Below are 15,765 nucleotides of genomic sequence, written 5' to 3' on the forward strand. Positions count from 1 at the left end.
ACTGGGTTAATTCCTTAACCTAATGTTTTCTTTAAAGCTCCCACAGACCGGAAGTTCCAATTGACGCTGTTTTTTGATGTGTATCTCGTTAATGAAGCCAGAAGGTTTTAAAATGAACCAGAACGCTGGTTTTTATTGTAATATTGGGCTCTGTAAGCGGTCTGAAAAAGCCTGGAATCGTGACATAAGGATCATTTAAGGACATAAGGTCTCCTGAACAGCAGATCCTCCTGCTCCGGGCACTAGTCCGGGCACATCCGGTTGCGTACATTGAACCGCAGAAGAAGAAGAACGTCCGTTGTGGAGGTGTTTCACGAGCGACAGTGTCTTCTGACTCTGGGTCTGACTCCAGGTAAAAGGCGTAAAAGGGACTGTGGCGGGGAGTTGTTACAAAGCCATTTTTAAACATTGTTAAAACAATGTTTTGATAATTCTTCACTTTTGTGACGTGAGCTTATTCCTAAATGGTTGAATCACTGTCAGATATTGAAAGTTATCTTGGAAAACTCACTGGTTGAAAAGGTTTTGATCATACTACAGCTATAAAATCAAGATAAATCCAGGCATTATCTTATGAGGGTTAAGTTACTGCCATCTGACTTTACTAGCGTAGCTGTTGTGCCTCTGTCCACCTTCCCTGCATCAGTCCTGATCTAAAATGCATCGCTCTGTCACCACAAAAAAAAACAACAACTTGTAGCTGAAAAGTGGCCAAGTTGACTTTATCTGACTTGTACTGGATTTTTCTCGTTTTTTACATTTTGTACACATTTTCCCCCTGCGAGCAGTTACGGTTTTATTTCCCAGTTAGTGAAAGCTGGCATTGTTTGAGCCATGTACTGAAAACAGTTCCGCCTTGTACCCATGATGTTACTCAGAATATCAGGTGGTAATCACAACACGTGGTTGTTAGTCACAGCAAATCCATGAATGAGATCCAAAAATACCACTTGACCTGGGAAAAAACAGGAACATCAACAAACGACTGATGTTCCACATGTCAGAATGCATTAGAGTAAGCTAAATGGCTGGCAAATGTGTATGTTGATCGGACTGGAAGTGCAGTGACCCATAAGTGTAAAGGCTTATCCTGCCTCTTGTTTCTGGTATCACGGGTGGATCTTCACGGGGGGAAAACCCATTTCATAAGTCACTGCATCGCCTGTTTTGAATTCATACAACCAGGAGATATATAAGAAAGCCTGGTGTCTGTTTAGACGAGGACAATATTAGGGACAAGACGAAGTGCTGCAGTTGCCTGCTCAGTTGTGCATGAGATGATAAACATTGGGAGGCTTTTACCTGAGTGCTTTTCTCAAGATTCTCCTCATACACGGATGAGTGAACACAAGTCATCAAAAACCGCAAGACTCCGCAAATCTCAGAGCGCCTACGGGAATGTAACTGTGTCAATTTCTCACCTTGTATGAAATCAAGCAATGGCATCTGGCACTTGTATACAGTTGTGCCACGAGCGATGGGTATTAGATGCACATAAATCTTTGATTAAAATCAGAATGATTAGCCACTCGATTCACTACAGTAGGTGAAGCTGTTAAAAGATACTCTTTTTCAGAGGGTTCAGACCTTACAAAGTGTACGTTTGGGCCAATTCTAATTCCTATCTTAACCCTCAAACTTAACCCCTCAAGCTCAACCCTAAATCTTAACTGGCCCTCAAAACCAAGTGTTGAGGGTTATTTTGTCACTTAGAATGCAGATACCTCTTCAGACTGTAGGGGGCAGAATAACGCGAAAGCTGCGTCCAGTCTGTCAACTCCAAAAAAGAATAAGAAGAACACATTTACGTCACAATTATTTATTACGATCCATTTGTCAGTCAAGTTATTAGGTTGTCAGTTAGTTATAAGATGATACTCAAACAAATACCATAACCAGAGACATATTCAGCTGACAGTTACCATATACCACGGCTTATTGAAAAGTAAACCATAGCAAACGATCGCTTGTCCGCACCGGCCAGCTATTGACAAAAGATCATAAAATAAAAATAAATGTTACGCAACAATGACGTCAGTAACTAAGATAATACGATGGTTTTTCATAATTTTTTATATCTCTATTAACAAAGAAAATACTTAATTTGTAGCGCGCTCGCTTCGCTGCTTTTGACGCCATCTTTCTTATGTGAAAACACGCAATGCATTCTGGGTAGCCCTTGCTCCCAAGGGTGGTCTCGGAAAATCTCAATATTGAGGGCGATACAGCCCTTAAACTCGCCCCTCAACTTAATTTTTCTGAGAATCGGGACAGCACTAACGGGAGCGCGCATTTTTGAGATTGAGGGTTAAGATTGAGGGTTAAGCAAGGAATTGGAATTCACCCTTAAACTGTCTTAAATGTCATCAGAGCAGTCAAATAAACAAAGAAACAACAGGCAGCAATACAGATACAGCCTAATGCACACACACACACACACACACACACACACACACTCTCTCTCACATAGAGTGGCTCAATCAATGCATTGTGCCATATGAGAGCTGCATGGGTGGCCAGCAGGGGGATGGGTCAGTGTGCTGCTGCTGCTCGTTTTTGATCTGTCTTTACAGTATGTATTCTCACACTCTGTCAAGCACTGGCATCAGGAGCTCCCTCCTCCTGCTGCTGCTGCTGCTGCTGATGATGATGATGATGATGATGAGAGAATCTCTTTCTAACTTGGTGGACTAAAGAAGAAGAAGTCATCACCAGTCTCATACATTTAAACTGTTAACGCGGTGGATTCTTTTTTCTTCCCCCATCTATTCTGTGCTGCCTCAGGTCTCTGATCCTCTTTACCACTTCACTTTGCAAACGCAGACGTGCCCCGGAGAGAGAGCGAGAGCGAGAGAGAGAGAGAGAGAGGGGAGGGGGGGGGGGGGCTTCACTCTCTGTATAAGGTAAGAGTAAAACTTTACTAACAAATTCATGTTTGCCAAGTTTTAATCTGACTGGAGCCTGTCCCCCCCAAAAAAATGTAAAGAGTGAAAACTATCAAAGTAAACAAGAGTTTACATTGGATCTTGTGTTGTCTTTCAAACAAAGGATTTGCAGAAATACTGTTTCTATTTTCCTGCAAATACCTTTTTATTTGTTTTGTTTTCAGCTTGCACGTTGTACCAGATTAATTTTTCTAGTCCGGGCACATCCGTCTCGACATAGATTAATAGATAATAGATAGAAGGATAATAGATTATCCTTTATTAGTCAATTACTAAATTATTATTAATATTATTATTCATTTTTTAATAATTAAAACAAGTATTTTTCAGCTTGTTAAATGTGAATATTTGCTGGTTTCTTTGTTAAAGCTATTTTCTGAAACTTAATGATTAATTGAAAAAATAATCAACAGATGATGATGATTCCATTACGAAAACAGTTGTTAATTGCAGGCCTGAAAGCTTCCGAGAGTTTTTCAATTTCGTTTTATCTATTAATTGTTTTTTTTAATGTACGCTAAGAGCTACATAACAAGTGCAAACAAATTACCCTACTCCATCAAAGCCGGTTTTCCATGAACACACACATCAGGTGATCATGATCATGTCACCTGTAGGACGAACAAGGGCACACTCATAAGACATCCATTTAAATGTAGCATCCTTAAGTGGTTCATATGAGACGATGCTTTGATGCCCGGTGAGGGGAAGTAAGAGGCGATTGAGGGTCTCTGACGCACAGGCTTCACTGAGCACAGCAAGACTTCCTCGTGGTGGACCTGACGCGCTGCGTGCTCGTGTGCACTGCGATAAACATGTCTGTGCATACGTATTCATCTTTTCATACCACAACAGAAAATGTTGCACAATCAATGAGACTAAAAGACGCAACATATCAAGCTCTATACTGGATTAACTACAGAATAATCACTGAGACTATTTATTTATTCTGGCACAAAGAAATTATTAATGCCATACTTGACAGATGTTTTTCAGCATCTTTATGAAATTGATGGGATGTGGCACTTTTGCCGCTCTAGCACCTAACCGCACTCTGGTGTGAAAGCAGACGCAGACAGGAAGTGAGTTTACAAAGGATTAATGCGGTTAATAATTTGAGACTGAATAATGTGCTCACCTGATTCCATCACATTTAAAATAACATAGAAAATCCCTTTTGGCTCAATCCTAATCAGTGCCGCCGCAGAGCAGATAGGCCACATGTCACCGCAAAGTCCAGGAAGCCTTTTTCATTATGTGAAATGTATTGACATAATCTTTTATGTATTTATTTTTTATTAAATATGGTCAGACTTTTACAACACAGCAGTCATACAGATAAAAAAAAGCTCTTGCCTGTCACACATTTAAAATGCAATGTTTGTATCTTTATCTATTTGTTTAATCTCATAAAAATCTCTCAAAGTTCATCTCTCAGGATCTCTTCAATGACCATAGTGCCCATGTTTGCTCCACTCTTATCATGATTAACACCTTAGCTGACGGATTTGACAGTTTGCAAGGGTTAATAATTGATATTGAAAGGCACTGATTATCGTAATCCTTGTGGTTCTGTAAGCTATAAAATGTGTAATTTGTCTAAAAAGCAGCAGGGAACATTTAAATTGCTTAACCCCGTCTGGTCAGTGAGTGAAATACTATCTGGTAAATTCAGTCAGTTCAGGGAAAACACAGCTAAAAACTGGATTACAGAGGTTTTTTTTCAGACTTTGGGAAAGAGAATATTGTCACTTATCACTCCTAAAAACACCTGTTGAAAAGGGAGCGGACAATCAAAGTGTGTAAGATTCTCAAACCTGAGTATTTCTGTTTGTTTTACGTGAATTTCAACGAACATTATCTGTCGAGGTTTTTCAGTCTACACCAATACTACTGTCTATTCCTGAAAACATACGGATACACATTGCCTGAGTTTAAGTGCCTTTAACCTCCAAAATGTCCTGTTCAGAGTACACTCTTAGAAATAAGGGTTCCAAAAGTCCTTCTACAAGGGCTCAGGTTCTACCTGGAACCATTTGCTTCTGAAAAACCCTTTCCCGAAGAAAGGGTTTTAAAAGGGTTCTTGGTGGAACCCTCCACAAAAAGGGTTCTCCTATGAGGACAAGCCGAAGAACCTTATATGGTTCTACTTAGCACTTTTACTTCTAAGAGTGTAGACTTTTAAAAACATCAGCAGTGAGCTGGGATTGCCTCAGTTTTCCAATTGAGCATATGTTCAGGTTTCTAAAGCTAAAATACAAACAAAAACAACGACAATGAAAGGGGTTAAAGGGAAATATATTACTATAACATAATATAATGCTGGCTCTATTACAAACAGCTGCCCATAAACACTTATTGAATGACTATGATGAAAGACGATGCCACATATCACATCTGTTTTGGCCTCCAGAACTTGCTCAATAACACTTGTGTGCACGTACACGATGTCGGAGAATCGAGTATGAGGAAGGACGCTGACATCTGCATTTGTGTTTACTGTCACAGAAATGGACGTGGACCGAGGATTCTACCGACAGGTGGACGTCCAGGACCACGCTCACTACATCGTTGCCTTCTTTGTCTTGGTGATTGGAACAGTGGGTGTAAGCGGGAACGCCCTCGTCATGTACGCCTTTTTCTGGTAAGCACTGTACGAGACGCGTACTATTCATGTAGTTACACGTACACTATGTAGTTATTTGGCTCTCGATGTTGACCCCGGGAGCTAAAAGTGTGGGTCATTTTGAAGTTAGAGTAACCTACACATTCTGATGCATTAGTAACTCGTAGTTTAAGTAGAATCCTGCCGTCCTAAATTAAGTAAGGACAATTGAATAAGCCTCGCTCACGCGGCGCATCACGTTTCTGCGTGTGAACTGGACGTCGGAACAGAATTCTGTGAAGTCTCACACTGTGAAGGCACAGCTAGACACAGTGCACTTAATGTTCCAGCTTCAGAATTCAAAGAAAGCGAGTTACACGAAGGCGTTTTTATCGTGCAGCACTGATTTTCTTTACTGACCATCCATACAGTCGCTTTGGTGGCACATTAAAGATATATATAGTTTTAATACATGCAGTCATTTGAATTAGATATTGACTATATCACTGAGTACATTTTATAGTTTGTCAGTAAAACGACCTTCAGTGTATCATGACTTGGTCATTTTCGTAGTCGATTCATCTGTTAATTTATATAATAATTACATTTTAATTGTTGTTGTTTGCTCTCAAATGTCTTGTGCTGTCCACAAACTAGAGGGATTTTTCTGATTTCCTTGGAGCAAACAAACCAGAAAATATTCACATTGAGGAAAAAAACACTTTATGAATTAGTAAAATTGTTGGTAATAGAGCTGCAACTAATTATTATTTTCGGAATCGATGAATCTGCCGATCATTTTCTTGATTAATCGTTTGGTCCATAAAATGTCAGAAAATGTCAAAAAACCTTGATCAGTGTTTGTCAAACCTGGAAATAACGATGTTCTCGAATGTCTTGTTTTGTCCACAAACCAAAATGATTCAGTTTTAATGATTTCTTTGTTATGTGGAGCAAGAAACAAAGAAAATATTCACATTTAAGAAGCTAAAACAATCAGAAATTGTGTTTTTATCATGAAAAAGCTTCAAAACGATTAATCGATTATCAAAATAGTTGACAATTAATTTAGTAATCCACGAGTAATCACAAATACTTGTTGCGGCCCTAATTCTTCGGCTAATTACTTATTTTTGATAATGGGTGTCCCACGATGGGTGAAGACGTTAAAATTTAAAATCCATGCAGTGTATTATTTTCTCGTAAAACTGAACTAACACTTAAAAAATATATAATTAGTGGTTGCATATTATTATCCCCCCCCCCCCCATGCAAAAGAATGCAGAGCGTATCTAATTTAAGCTACTAAATTATAAATTCATGCTGTTTTTCCTGTTTGTGAGGAGACAAAAAACACTGAAAAGGCAAACTCTAAAGCCAACACACACACACACCTACCTGTGTATATGTGACAATATAAACGCGATGGCCCCCCCTCTGGGTATATAGGACCCCACTAAAACGCAAGTGTTAGATACAATCCTGGGTCTGACATGTTTTCTGCATTAAGGTTACTTCCACACTGACACTCGGCTACGTAGCTCAAATCGATCCCAGCTCCAGTCACACTTGTTCGGAACGCACACCCACTCGCCTGCATTTAAACACACAAATACACTCAACTTATCTGTCTGTGCAGTGTTTACACTTTTTTGTTCTTTTTTATTTAATTTTTTTACAGTCGCTTCAGCAAACAGCAGAGACAATGCCCAGCGGCTGTCACTTACGTAACCATGAAAGGAGACAGATAATGTTCAGTCATTGTGCTTTAATACCAGTCTACAATGTAGACATTTACACACACACATCATCCCAAATGGAATACTCATCTGTGTCCTTTTACCTTTACTGTTGCTGTGGGTATGAACTAATGTAATGTGAACATAAAATGCACACTGACACAGATTCAGACATTAAAGGATGCTTCAATTGTACTATTCTCAACTCAGTGTTGAGAATAAAGGACATTTATAATTGGATTCTTGACCTGTGGTGATGGAGGTGTCCGCTTCAACAGACTCTTTGTCATCATTACAGCAGCTAATGCAGCAGGGTTATTCACTGAATAAGGTTTTCAAAGCAGAGAGAGTTCATAGAAAATCAATGTCACTTGTATTTGTGTCTTTCCATTTCATGTGTGCAGGGTTTAGTTATTTATTTATTCATTTAGTTGACAGGGACAATACGTGTAGGCATCGTTACATCTTGTTGAAGTGCGACAAATGCAGTTTACACACATGTAGGATGTCTAATTTGCAGTGATAGTTCCGGGTTAGGCTTTTGGGAAGTGAGAAACTAAAGCTAAGAGAAAAACAGACAAGATGTAGACCAGCAGTCACATCGCTGCATACAAATGAACAGCAAAACCCATGCAGACAGTCACACAATGACAAAAAGCCTGAAAGTAACAACTATCTTGTATAAAAATAACATACAATTATGACATCTATGTGTTTATCTTTGATTTGCACTCACTTTAACAGGATTACAGCACAAGGATAATAATGTGGACACATTTATATGAACATATTTGAAATTCAATCCCAGCTGCTATGTGACACACACATATATGTAATAATGAGTTCTTAGAGCTAAGTGAGAATATGAACGTTGAGAAAATTCATGAATCGAAACAAATTTAAGCAAAAATATAGAGCTGTTTTTAAAGAAATGACACTTGTTTTTTTCTTAGTGCAACAAATAATCTCACCTTAATTGCTCTGATGACATGTAATGTAAATGTGATAAAGTTAGCCAATAAAGTTCGAACATATTTTGTTACAATTATGTATGTGGTTCCAATGTGGTGTCACAAACTAAAGACACAAGTTGCCACAAATCCACTGATGTCTTCAATCCAATATAATGAAAATAAACATGTACGCTGCATCTGTTTGTGAAATAAGTTGCTCCAAATGGTAGTAGCCACAAAACAGTGTGTTTCTCCTCCGTGAGAAGCTGACATTTGAAGCTCTGCAGCAGCACAAACATGGCCTTTCACACAACCGTGTTCATTTAATCAATTCAGAGTCAAATGTATTCTGTACAAATGTGTTAAATGTCACAATTAGTTTTTCCGGGTTAGTCATGCACTACTGATGTGAGACTGTTTTTTTTTTTAAACCATTATGTGTTTCAGTAACAAGAATCTTCGGACGCCTCCTAACTATTTCATCATGAATCTGGCCGTCAGTGACTTCCTGATGGCCGTGACACAGTCTCCCATCTTCTTCATTAACTCTCTTTACAAAGGCTGGATTTTTGGTGAAACTGGTAATCATTTAAACTATAGAAACTTTTTATGTCAGTGTTGTTAGTGTTTGGAGCCATGTACTCCCCGTTTATGTTCATGCAACTTGTGTTTTTAGTCATGTTTGCAAAAATGTAGGAGAAATGTCTTATTTGGTATGTGGTAAATCATATTCATTACCTCCTGTAAGCCATAATCCTCAAATCACGGTAAGAACCTTATCAATAAAATGCATCTTTCTTCATTTTCCTCCACAGGCTGTAAAATCTATGCCTTCTGCGGCGCTTTATTTGGCATCACCTCCATGATAAATCTCCTGGCCATCTCTATCGAGCGCTACATCGTCATCACTAAGCCTCTGCAGGCCATACGATGGACCTCAAAGAAGCGCACTTGCATCTTCATTGCCTTGGTGTGGTTGTACTCATTAGCCTGGAGCCTTGCACCACTGTTGGGGTGGAGTAAGTCACTTGTTCTCCTTACACTTTTATTTGTGCAGCAACTTTTTCACTTTCTTCTCATCTCTGGGTCACCTTTTTTTTTTTTTTTTTAATCTCAAGGTTCGTATATTCCCGAGGGCCTGATGACCTCATGCACGTGGGACTACGTGACATCTACTCCGTCCAACAAGAGTTACACTTTGATGTTGTGCTGCTTTGTGTTCTTCATCCCTCTGGGCATCATATCCTTCTGTTACCTGTGCATGTTCCTGGCAATCCGCCACACAAGCAGGTGAATTACTAAGTTAGCGTGGATGAATATGACAAGCTTTCTTTTTCGTGAATGTAATTGAAATGTTGCCATTTCGCGCACATTTAAATAATTGGAACAGCATCGTATTATTAAAGTGCACACAGTAGCTCCCCACTGGCAATTTTTCACACCAGCAGTTTTGTTTCCCTGGCTTGAGTTCCCTATGATACACTCTGGTAAATGTGATAATAGGCACATATTGTGAACGTGGTATGTAAAGTGTTCATGCCTGTTTCATGTCTTTTCTCATCTTTATTTGTGTTTGGATGTTCAGTCTGTTTTCCAAAGTCTGTCTTTTCTTGCTTGTCCTCCAGTTGCCTCGTGTAGCTACTCACACAGACAAATGTTGAATTTACTCATCAGTATTCATGAATGTAGCTGCTTTTCATGCTGCTAAGTTTTAATGTCACAGTGTGTTAACAAAGCTAAGGTTTCTTATCTGACCTTCCTTGCTGTTTTTCACTGTAATATTTGATTATTGGGAAGCCTTCCAGTCCCAGGAAAGAGGGTGGGGTTCATACTCACAGAAGAACCCTTTGCATGCTGCTGGTTATTGTTTGACTCAATTCATATTTTATCTTCTGTCATAGTTTGTTTTGATTGGGATCATTAAGAAAATAATAAAAATAGTGACACAAGATATATAAGTGAGTGAATAACACAAATAACATGTCTGATCATTCTATATCAGTCTCATTGTGTGTGCATTTAACATCTTAAGTTCTTCAATGTGCTATTTGAGTACTGATCCTTCTCTCGGTCCTGACAGAGATGTGGAAAAGTTGGGCTCTCAGGTGAGGAAGTCCACCCTCATCCAACAGCAGTCCATCAAGACTGAATGGAAGCTGGCCAAGATTGCCTTTGTAGTCATCATAGTGTTTGTGCTTTCCTGGTCACCTTATGCATGTGTCACCCTCATCGCCTGGGCTGGGTAAATATACAGAACCACAAGGGCCTTGTATGATTCTTTTTTAAGTCCTAGAGCAATTGCTATGTACAGCTTACATAAAGCCTAGAAAATATAGGATGCTGCTTGCAATCTGCAATTCATTTATGCCTTTAGCCATGACCCATATTCCACCTCATGCAGAATATCTAAAATACAATCAAGAACTTGAATATTTGAATGATATGTACTAGTAGGGAAAGTCTCTGGTTCAGTTGATAAATAAGTCGTCCCCTAGTCCTACTGTATTACCACTGTCATCATCAGTGATGTGATCTTTATAACTTTTAGATATGGAAACATCCTCAATCCCTACTCTAAAGCCGTCCCTGCTGTTATAGCAAAGGCATCAGCCATCTACAACCCTTTTATCTACGCCATCATTCATGCCAAATACAGGTGAGTAACCAAGTGATCAAACTCTTTGCTACAAAATATAGAGCTGTATAAGGATTTACTCTGTTTTTTTACAGGGACACTCTTGCAAAAAAGGTACCCTGTCTGCGCTTCTTAAACCAGGCGCCCAGGCGCGACTGCATATCACACAGCGAGTCGTCCTTCAGAGACTCAATGTTAAGCAGACAGTCGTCAGTCTCCAGAACCAAGTTTCACAGAGTTTCCTCGCTGTCTACGTCGGACACAGTGAGTTTGTATTCTGAAATAGGCTTTTAAAGAGCATAGGAAAATGCAGGTGTGGTGGGATCACAATAGTCAGAAATTTATGTTTCTGTTACAGTCAAGTTATTTTTTGTTTGATATAACACATTAACAGATTAGGTAGTGACCTTTCTATCTTTTGGCCTTTATGTTCTACAGTCATGGGATGTATTGTGGATAAAAGACCTTCTTTGTATAGGCATTATAAATGCCTGTTAACACTGTTGCAGTATTTCTCACCCAAGAAAGGGCAATGGAAAAAAACCCCAACATAAAATGTGGAATAATTAAACTATTCATCTATGAAACAACCAATGTCAGATTTCTACTCCTTATTTAGTTATTCAACCATTATTGGTAACACTTATATGTACTATAATAAGTACACACTATTAGCATTAGCTAAGCATGAATAATTATTGAATTAATCATTTATAACGCATGAATACTCGTTAGTATGTAGTTTATAAACACAGTTTTACATGTTTTACTCATCCCAGCAGCTGAGGAACAGTGTCCAAATAGCTGCTGTACTCAAGCAGCCAATCAGCATCCACCTCCAACAAACCAGCTCTTTGATCGACTTACAAGAAACTAACTGCTCTGTCACCTCTCTGTGTGTCCAGCAGTCGCTCAGTACATGCTAACACCTCAGCACATGAGTAAAACTTTTTTAACTGTGTTTATAAACTACATACTAATGAGTATGCATGCGTTAGAAATGATGAATTCAATATTTATTCATGTTTAACTAATGCTAATAGTGTGTACTTGTTATAAAGTGTTACCCAATTATTAAGCAAAGGGAAGTTGTTATATAATTACTTACAGACGTGTACATCCCTTGCAGCAGGTTTGGAGCGATGTGGAGCTGGACAGTATGGACCAGAGCCATCGCGTAAAGTCGAGCTACTCCCTTGGAGCTCTAAGGGACAAAGAGTACAAATCATTGACAAAACAGATCGATGAAAAGGGAAGCCAACAACAAATAAGGTAGGTGATCATCACTGTAACCATGTCACCACAGTAAAATACGTACTGCATGTCCTCCTAATTACATATATGTCTTATGTCTTCGTTCCAGTCTTCAATCACAAGGCCAGGATCACTGAACAGATGTGGACACAACTCCATCGCCTGAATCTGTCGACACGTTCACGCCCTCGGCCTGGGGGCAAAGGAAAGGTGATGAGTCATAACAAGCAAAAAGAAATATAAAGTGAAGAAACGGGAAGATAAGCAAGGGATGGCGGTGGGAGGGGGTGAAAATTAACAGTGACAAGACAAGTAGAGACAGATGGAGGATTTCATGAGGTCAGACTCTCTGGACGACACAGCATAATTGCGATCCTGAGCCAACATCAGACCCAGTTGCACAGTGAGGCCTTCTGCAGGGAAGTGTTGATCGCCTCTGGTCTACTCTGTGTCTGGGAAGATTTCTGTTCCCCCCACCAGGAAGCTAAAAGTTATTTATTTATTTATATGGCCATGTGTTACTGTAACAAGGAAGAGTAAATAAGAAAAGTTGATGTTTTTAAGCCGCTGTTAAACGTAAATTTAAGCAGCAAACAATATACAGAACTTATTACCATGTAATTATTACACTGTGTTTATTATGTGTTGTATCATGACTTTAGGCACTTTCGTTAATCTACTATATTATATAAGCCAAGATGTTCATTCACTGCAGCTACTTTTGTCAACAACATGTTTTACGTTTCTATTACACGGACATTTGTGAACCAATGCACGTTATTTTTTCTTTCAGTACATTCCTGTGTGTGCTGAGAGAGTTACGTTTTCAGGAAGGTTCTTCTGAGCGAATCTTGTGTTAAATGCGTTGTCAGTTTTAATTTTCCCCAAATCGTTTAAACCGCAACCCTCTGTGGTTTCTTGCTGTAGCTATGAAATCAAAACATTTTCTCCAGTAATTCACTCGTGTCGGTTTGCCAGCGGGTTGAAAAATTGAGATGAACAACTTACACATGGTGAACATTTATGTTGTTATTAACGTTTTTAACACAGTTTCTTTATTATTGCCTGGTCAACAAATACAGTATGATGCTGTAACTATTTTACAAATACAAACACACACACAGCATGGAGTTATGTCTCTGTGATTCTAATGAAAAACCTCAATGTTTTGCCGATTGGTTCTCAACATTTGTGCATAATATGTAAATGGAATGTCCAATCGATGTTCTCCACTATAGATTAAAAAGCAGGCCACTGTGATGAGCAGAGAAAAAAGACCATAATATGGATCTGATGATAATGTAACAGAGGGGTTGCTGTATCTTTCCCCCTTGCTCACATCACATGGTACAGCTGCCTCAAATGTTGGAGGGAGACACTTGTGTATGTGTGTGTGTTCTTCCCTTATTCAGACACCCAGAAAAAGTCCCTTTTGAAGACTCTTTGATCATTAACACCCGGATTCCCTAAGCAGTTTGCTGATACAGTTACAAAAAGATGATCTAAAGGTATGTGCAGCCGTATGTAAAGGAATGAGCACACTTCAGTGGGTCAATAGCACAGCAAAGTGTCCACTTGTAACCATATCACAGACACTGTAATCTACTCTGTAAATTGGCCATGGCCTAATGTATGCTCTTATGTTTATTTACAAAATACCACAAAGCAACATTTAAAGGATGCACCACACAATGAGAAGAAATACTGCTCACGCTTGGAATGCCACGTGAATAAACACTTGTTATTAACATTTCTATTAAAATGTTAAGAAAACACAACATGTCAACAATTGAGGACATTTTATTAAAACCTGAATACACCTGAATAGTTAAAGTCCCATGATGTAGCTTACATGGCACAGTGAATCCAGGAATGTGGTAAATAATGGTAAAACACTGGCTTACATATTTCTCTCTCTGTCTTTGTTATTTCAGTTACAATTTTCAGAATGTTCATTGTCTTTTCCCTGAGTTGTTTTCGTGAAAACATCAGCCTCAGGCTCTCTAGTCTAATTCGACAACAAAGGCAAGATGAGTGACAGCAGTTTAGGTGTGGACCTGTCGACGTGTGGAGGAAGGTTTAGGATTAACAATAATCTCCTAACCCCCCAGGCTGCTAATTGTATAGTGGCAGGAACCACAAAGTATATTTGCATTAATATGAAACGTGCACATGTCTTTTCTGACCACTAGAGAGCACAGCGGCACCATGAACACTGGAATCAGGGCAAACGCTGCCACCTGCAGTCGCTGCCAAATAACTTCATGAATGATAAAAGAGAGCGACACAACTAGGCTTAACACAAAAGAGTATGTTTTTGGCTGGGCTTTTTCCACAGCAGACATTTTTGACATTGTTAATGATAACATTAACAATGGCTTTGTTCACTTCCCTGCCAGTCAGGACTGTGTGACAGACTGACAGTGAGCCTGAATGCACCCTGCTACAGAGGAAGCTAAAAGGACCTCGGCCATGACACATTTACAACTATTTACACCTGTGCTTTTGCTACTGTGTGTCCTCCCATGAAAAAAAAGCCCATTCTGTTGTAGTACAGTACACGCCTGTACTCTGGTGTCTGCTGGTGGTTTGTAAGGCCAAAACATTTGACTTACGTGACCTATAGACAAGAGACATGTAGTGGAAAAAATGCCCTTGATGCAACAATGCAAGATGATACCTCATCACATGTTTAAATACTTCTTTCCTGACATCACTCATATATTTCCTTAATATAGGGCTATGCGTGACCATACGACCATACGTCATACGTCATTAATTTGTGTGAAATGGCAGGTGGCTACTTTTGATCTTCTCTCCCTTTCCTAAGCATGTAAGGACACTTTTGGTGGCCTTCCCATACCGGAAAGAATTGTTGTTCTTCATTTGCATATAAGCCTTATATTGCATTTTCACTGTTTGGGCTGTCGTAGAAAAAGCACAAGGTGGCTGCCCTTGACTACAGTACATAAAAAAAGTGTTATTCTAAGGCTATGAAAACAGATTTGTTTTGTGTTAAAGCGATTATACACTCGTGCAAACACACTTATGCTAAATGTTACACAACACACCTTTAAATCAACTTTCAAGTCAAGTTTATTTATAAAGCACATTTAAAAACAACCTCAGTTGAACCAAAGTGCTGCACAGTTATTTTCGTTGCAGGTCTTTCTTGACCATAATTTAACCCCTCTCTATGGATGCACGATATTGGACTTTTTGCTGATAACGGATATGCCAATATATCTGGGAGTGCTTGGGTCGATAACCGATACTGTTACCAATATATACTATTTTTCCCTGCACTTGACTGCAGTGATCCTTTAGCCTCTTCTGTAGTGAAATTAGCATAATTTGGCCGACTCATGTCACAGCAGATGTCAGAGGTGAAAAGTAACACAATACATTTACTCAATTTACTGTATTGAATACTTTTTTTTGTGTATTTTTTAAGTACAATTTAAAATCAGGACTTTGTATTTTACTTGAGTACGTATTGACTCAAGTATTGTACTTAGTTACTTTATAAATCCTATTCGTTACTGAGTAAAAATAAAAATTCAGCACAATGAAGACCTACAGGGGGAAAATATACACCAAAAGTGACATAATATCCTGTGTCGCGCCGGGCGCG

The 15,765-nt window shown here is 39.1% G+C and overlaps 1 protein-coding gene across 1 annotated transcript; it reads left to right on the forward strand.

The window, feature by feature from the left end:
• Window positions 1-5,455: 5,455 nt before the first annotated feature.
• opn4xa (opsin 4xa) lies at window positions 5,456-12,268 on the forward strand (the record flags this gene model as incomplete). Its single annotated transcript, XM_083902330.1, has 9 exons — window positions 5,456-5,589; window positions 8,690-8,823; window positions 9,058-9,261; window positions 9,361-9,532; window positions 10,323-10,484; window positions 10,791-10,898; window positions 10,973-11,141; window positions 12,007-12,149; window positions 12,241-12,268. 9 exons carry the CDS (start codon window positions 5,456-5,458, stop codon window positions 12,266-12,268), a joined length of 1,254 nt encoding a protein of 417 aa, XP_083758456.1.
• Window positions 12,269-15,765: the final 3,497 nt, after the last annotated feature.

Source organism: Microchirus variegatus (assembly GCF_963457635.1).
Source record: "Microchirus variegatus genome assembly, chromosome: 16".
Classification (NCBI taxonomy): domain Eukaryota; kingdom Metazoa; phylum Chordata; class Actinopteri; order Pleuronectiformes; family Soleidae; genus Microchirus; species Microchirus variegatus.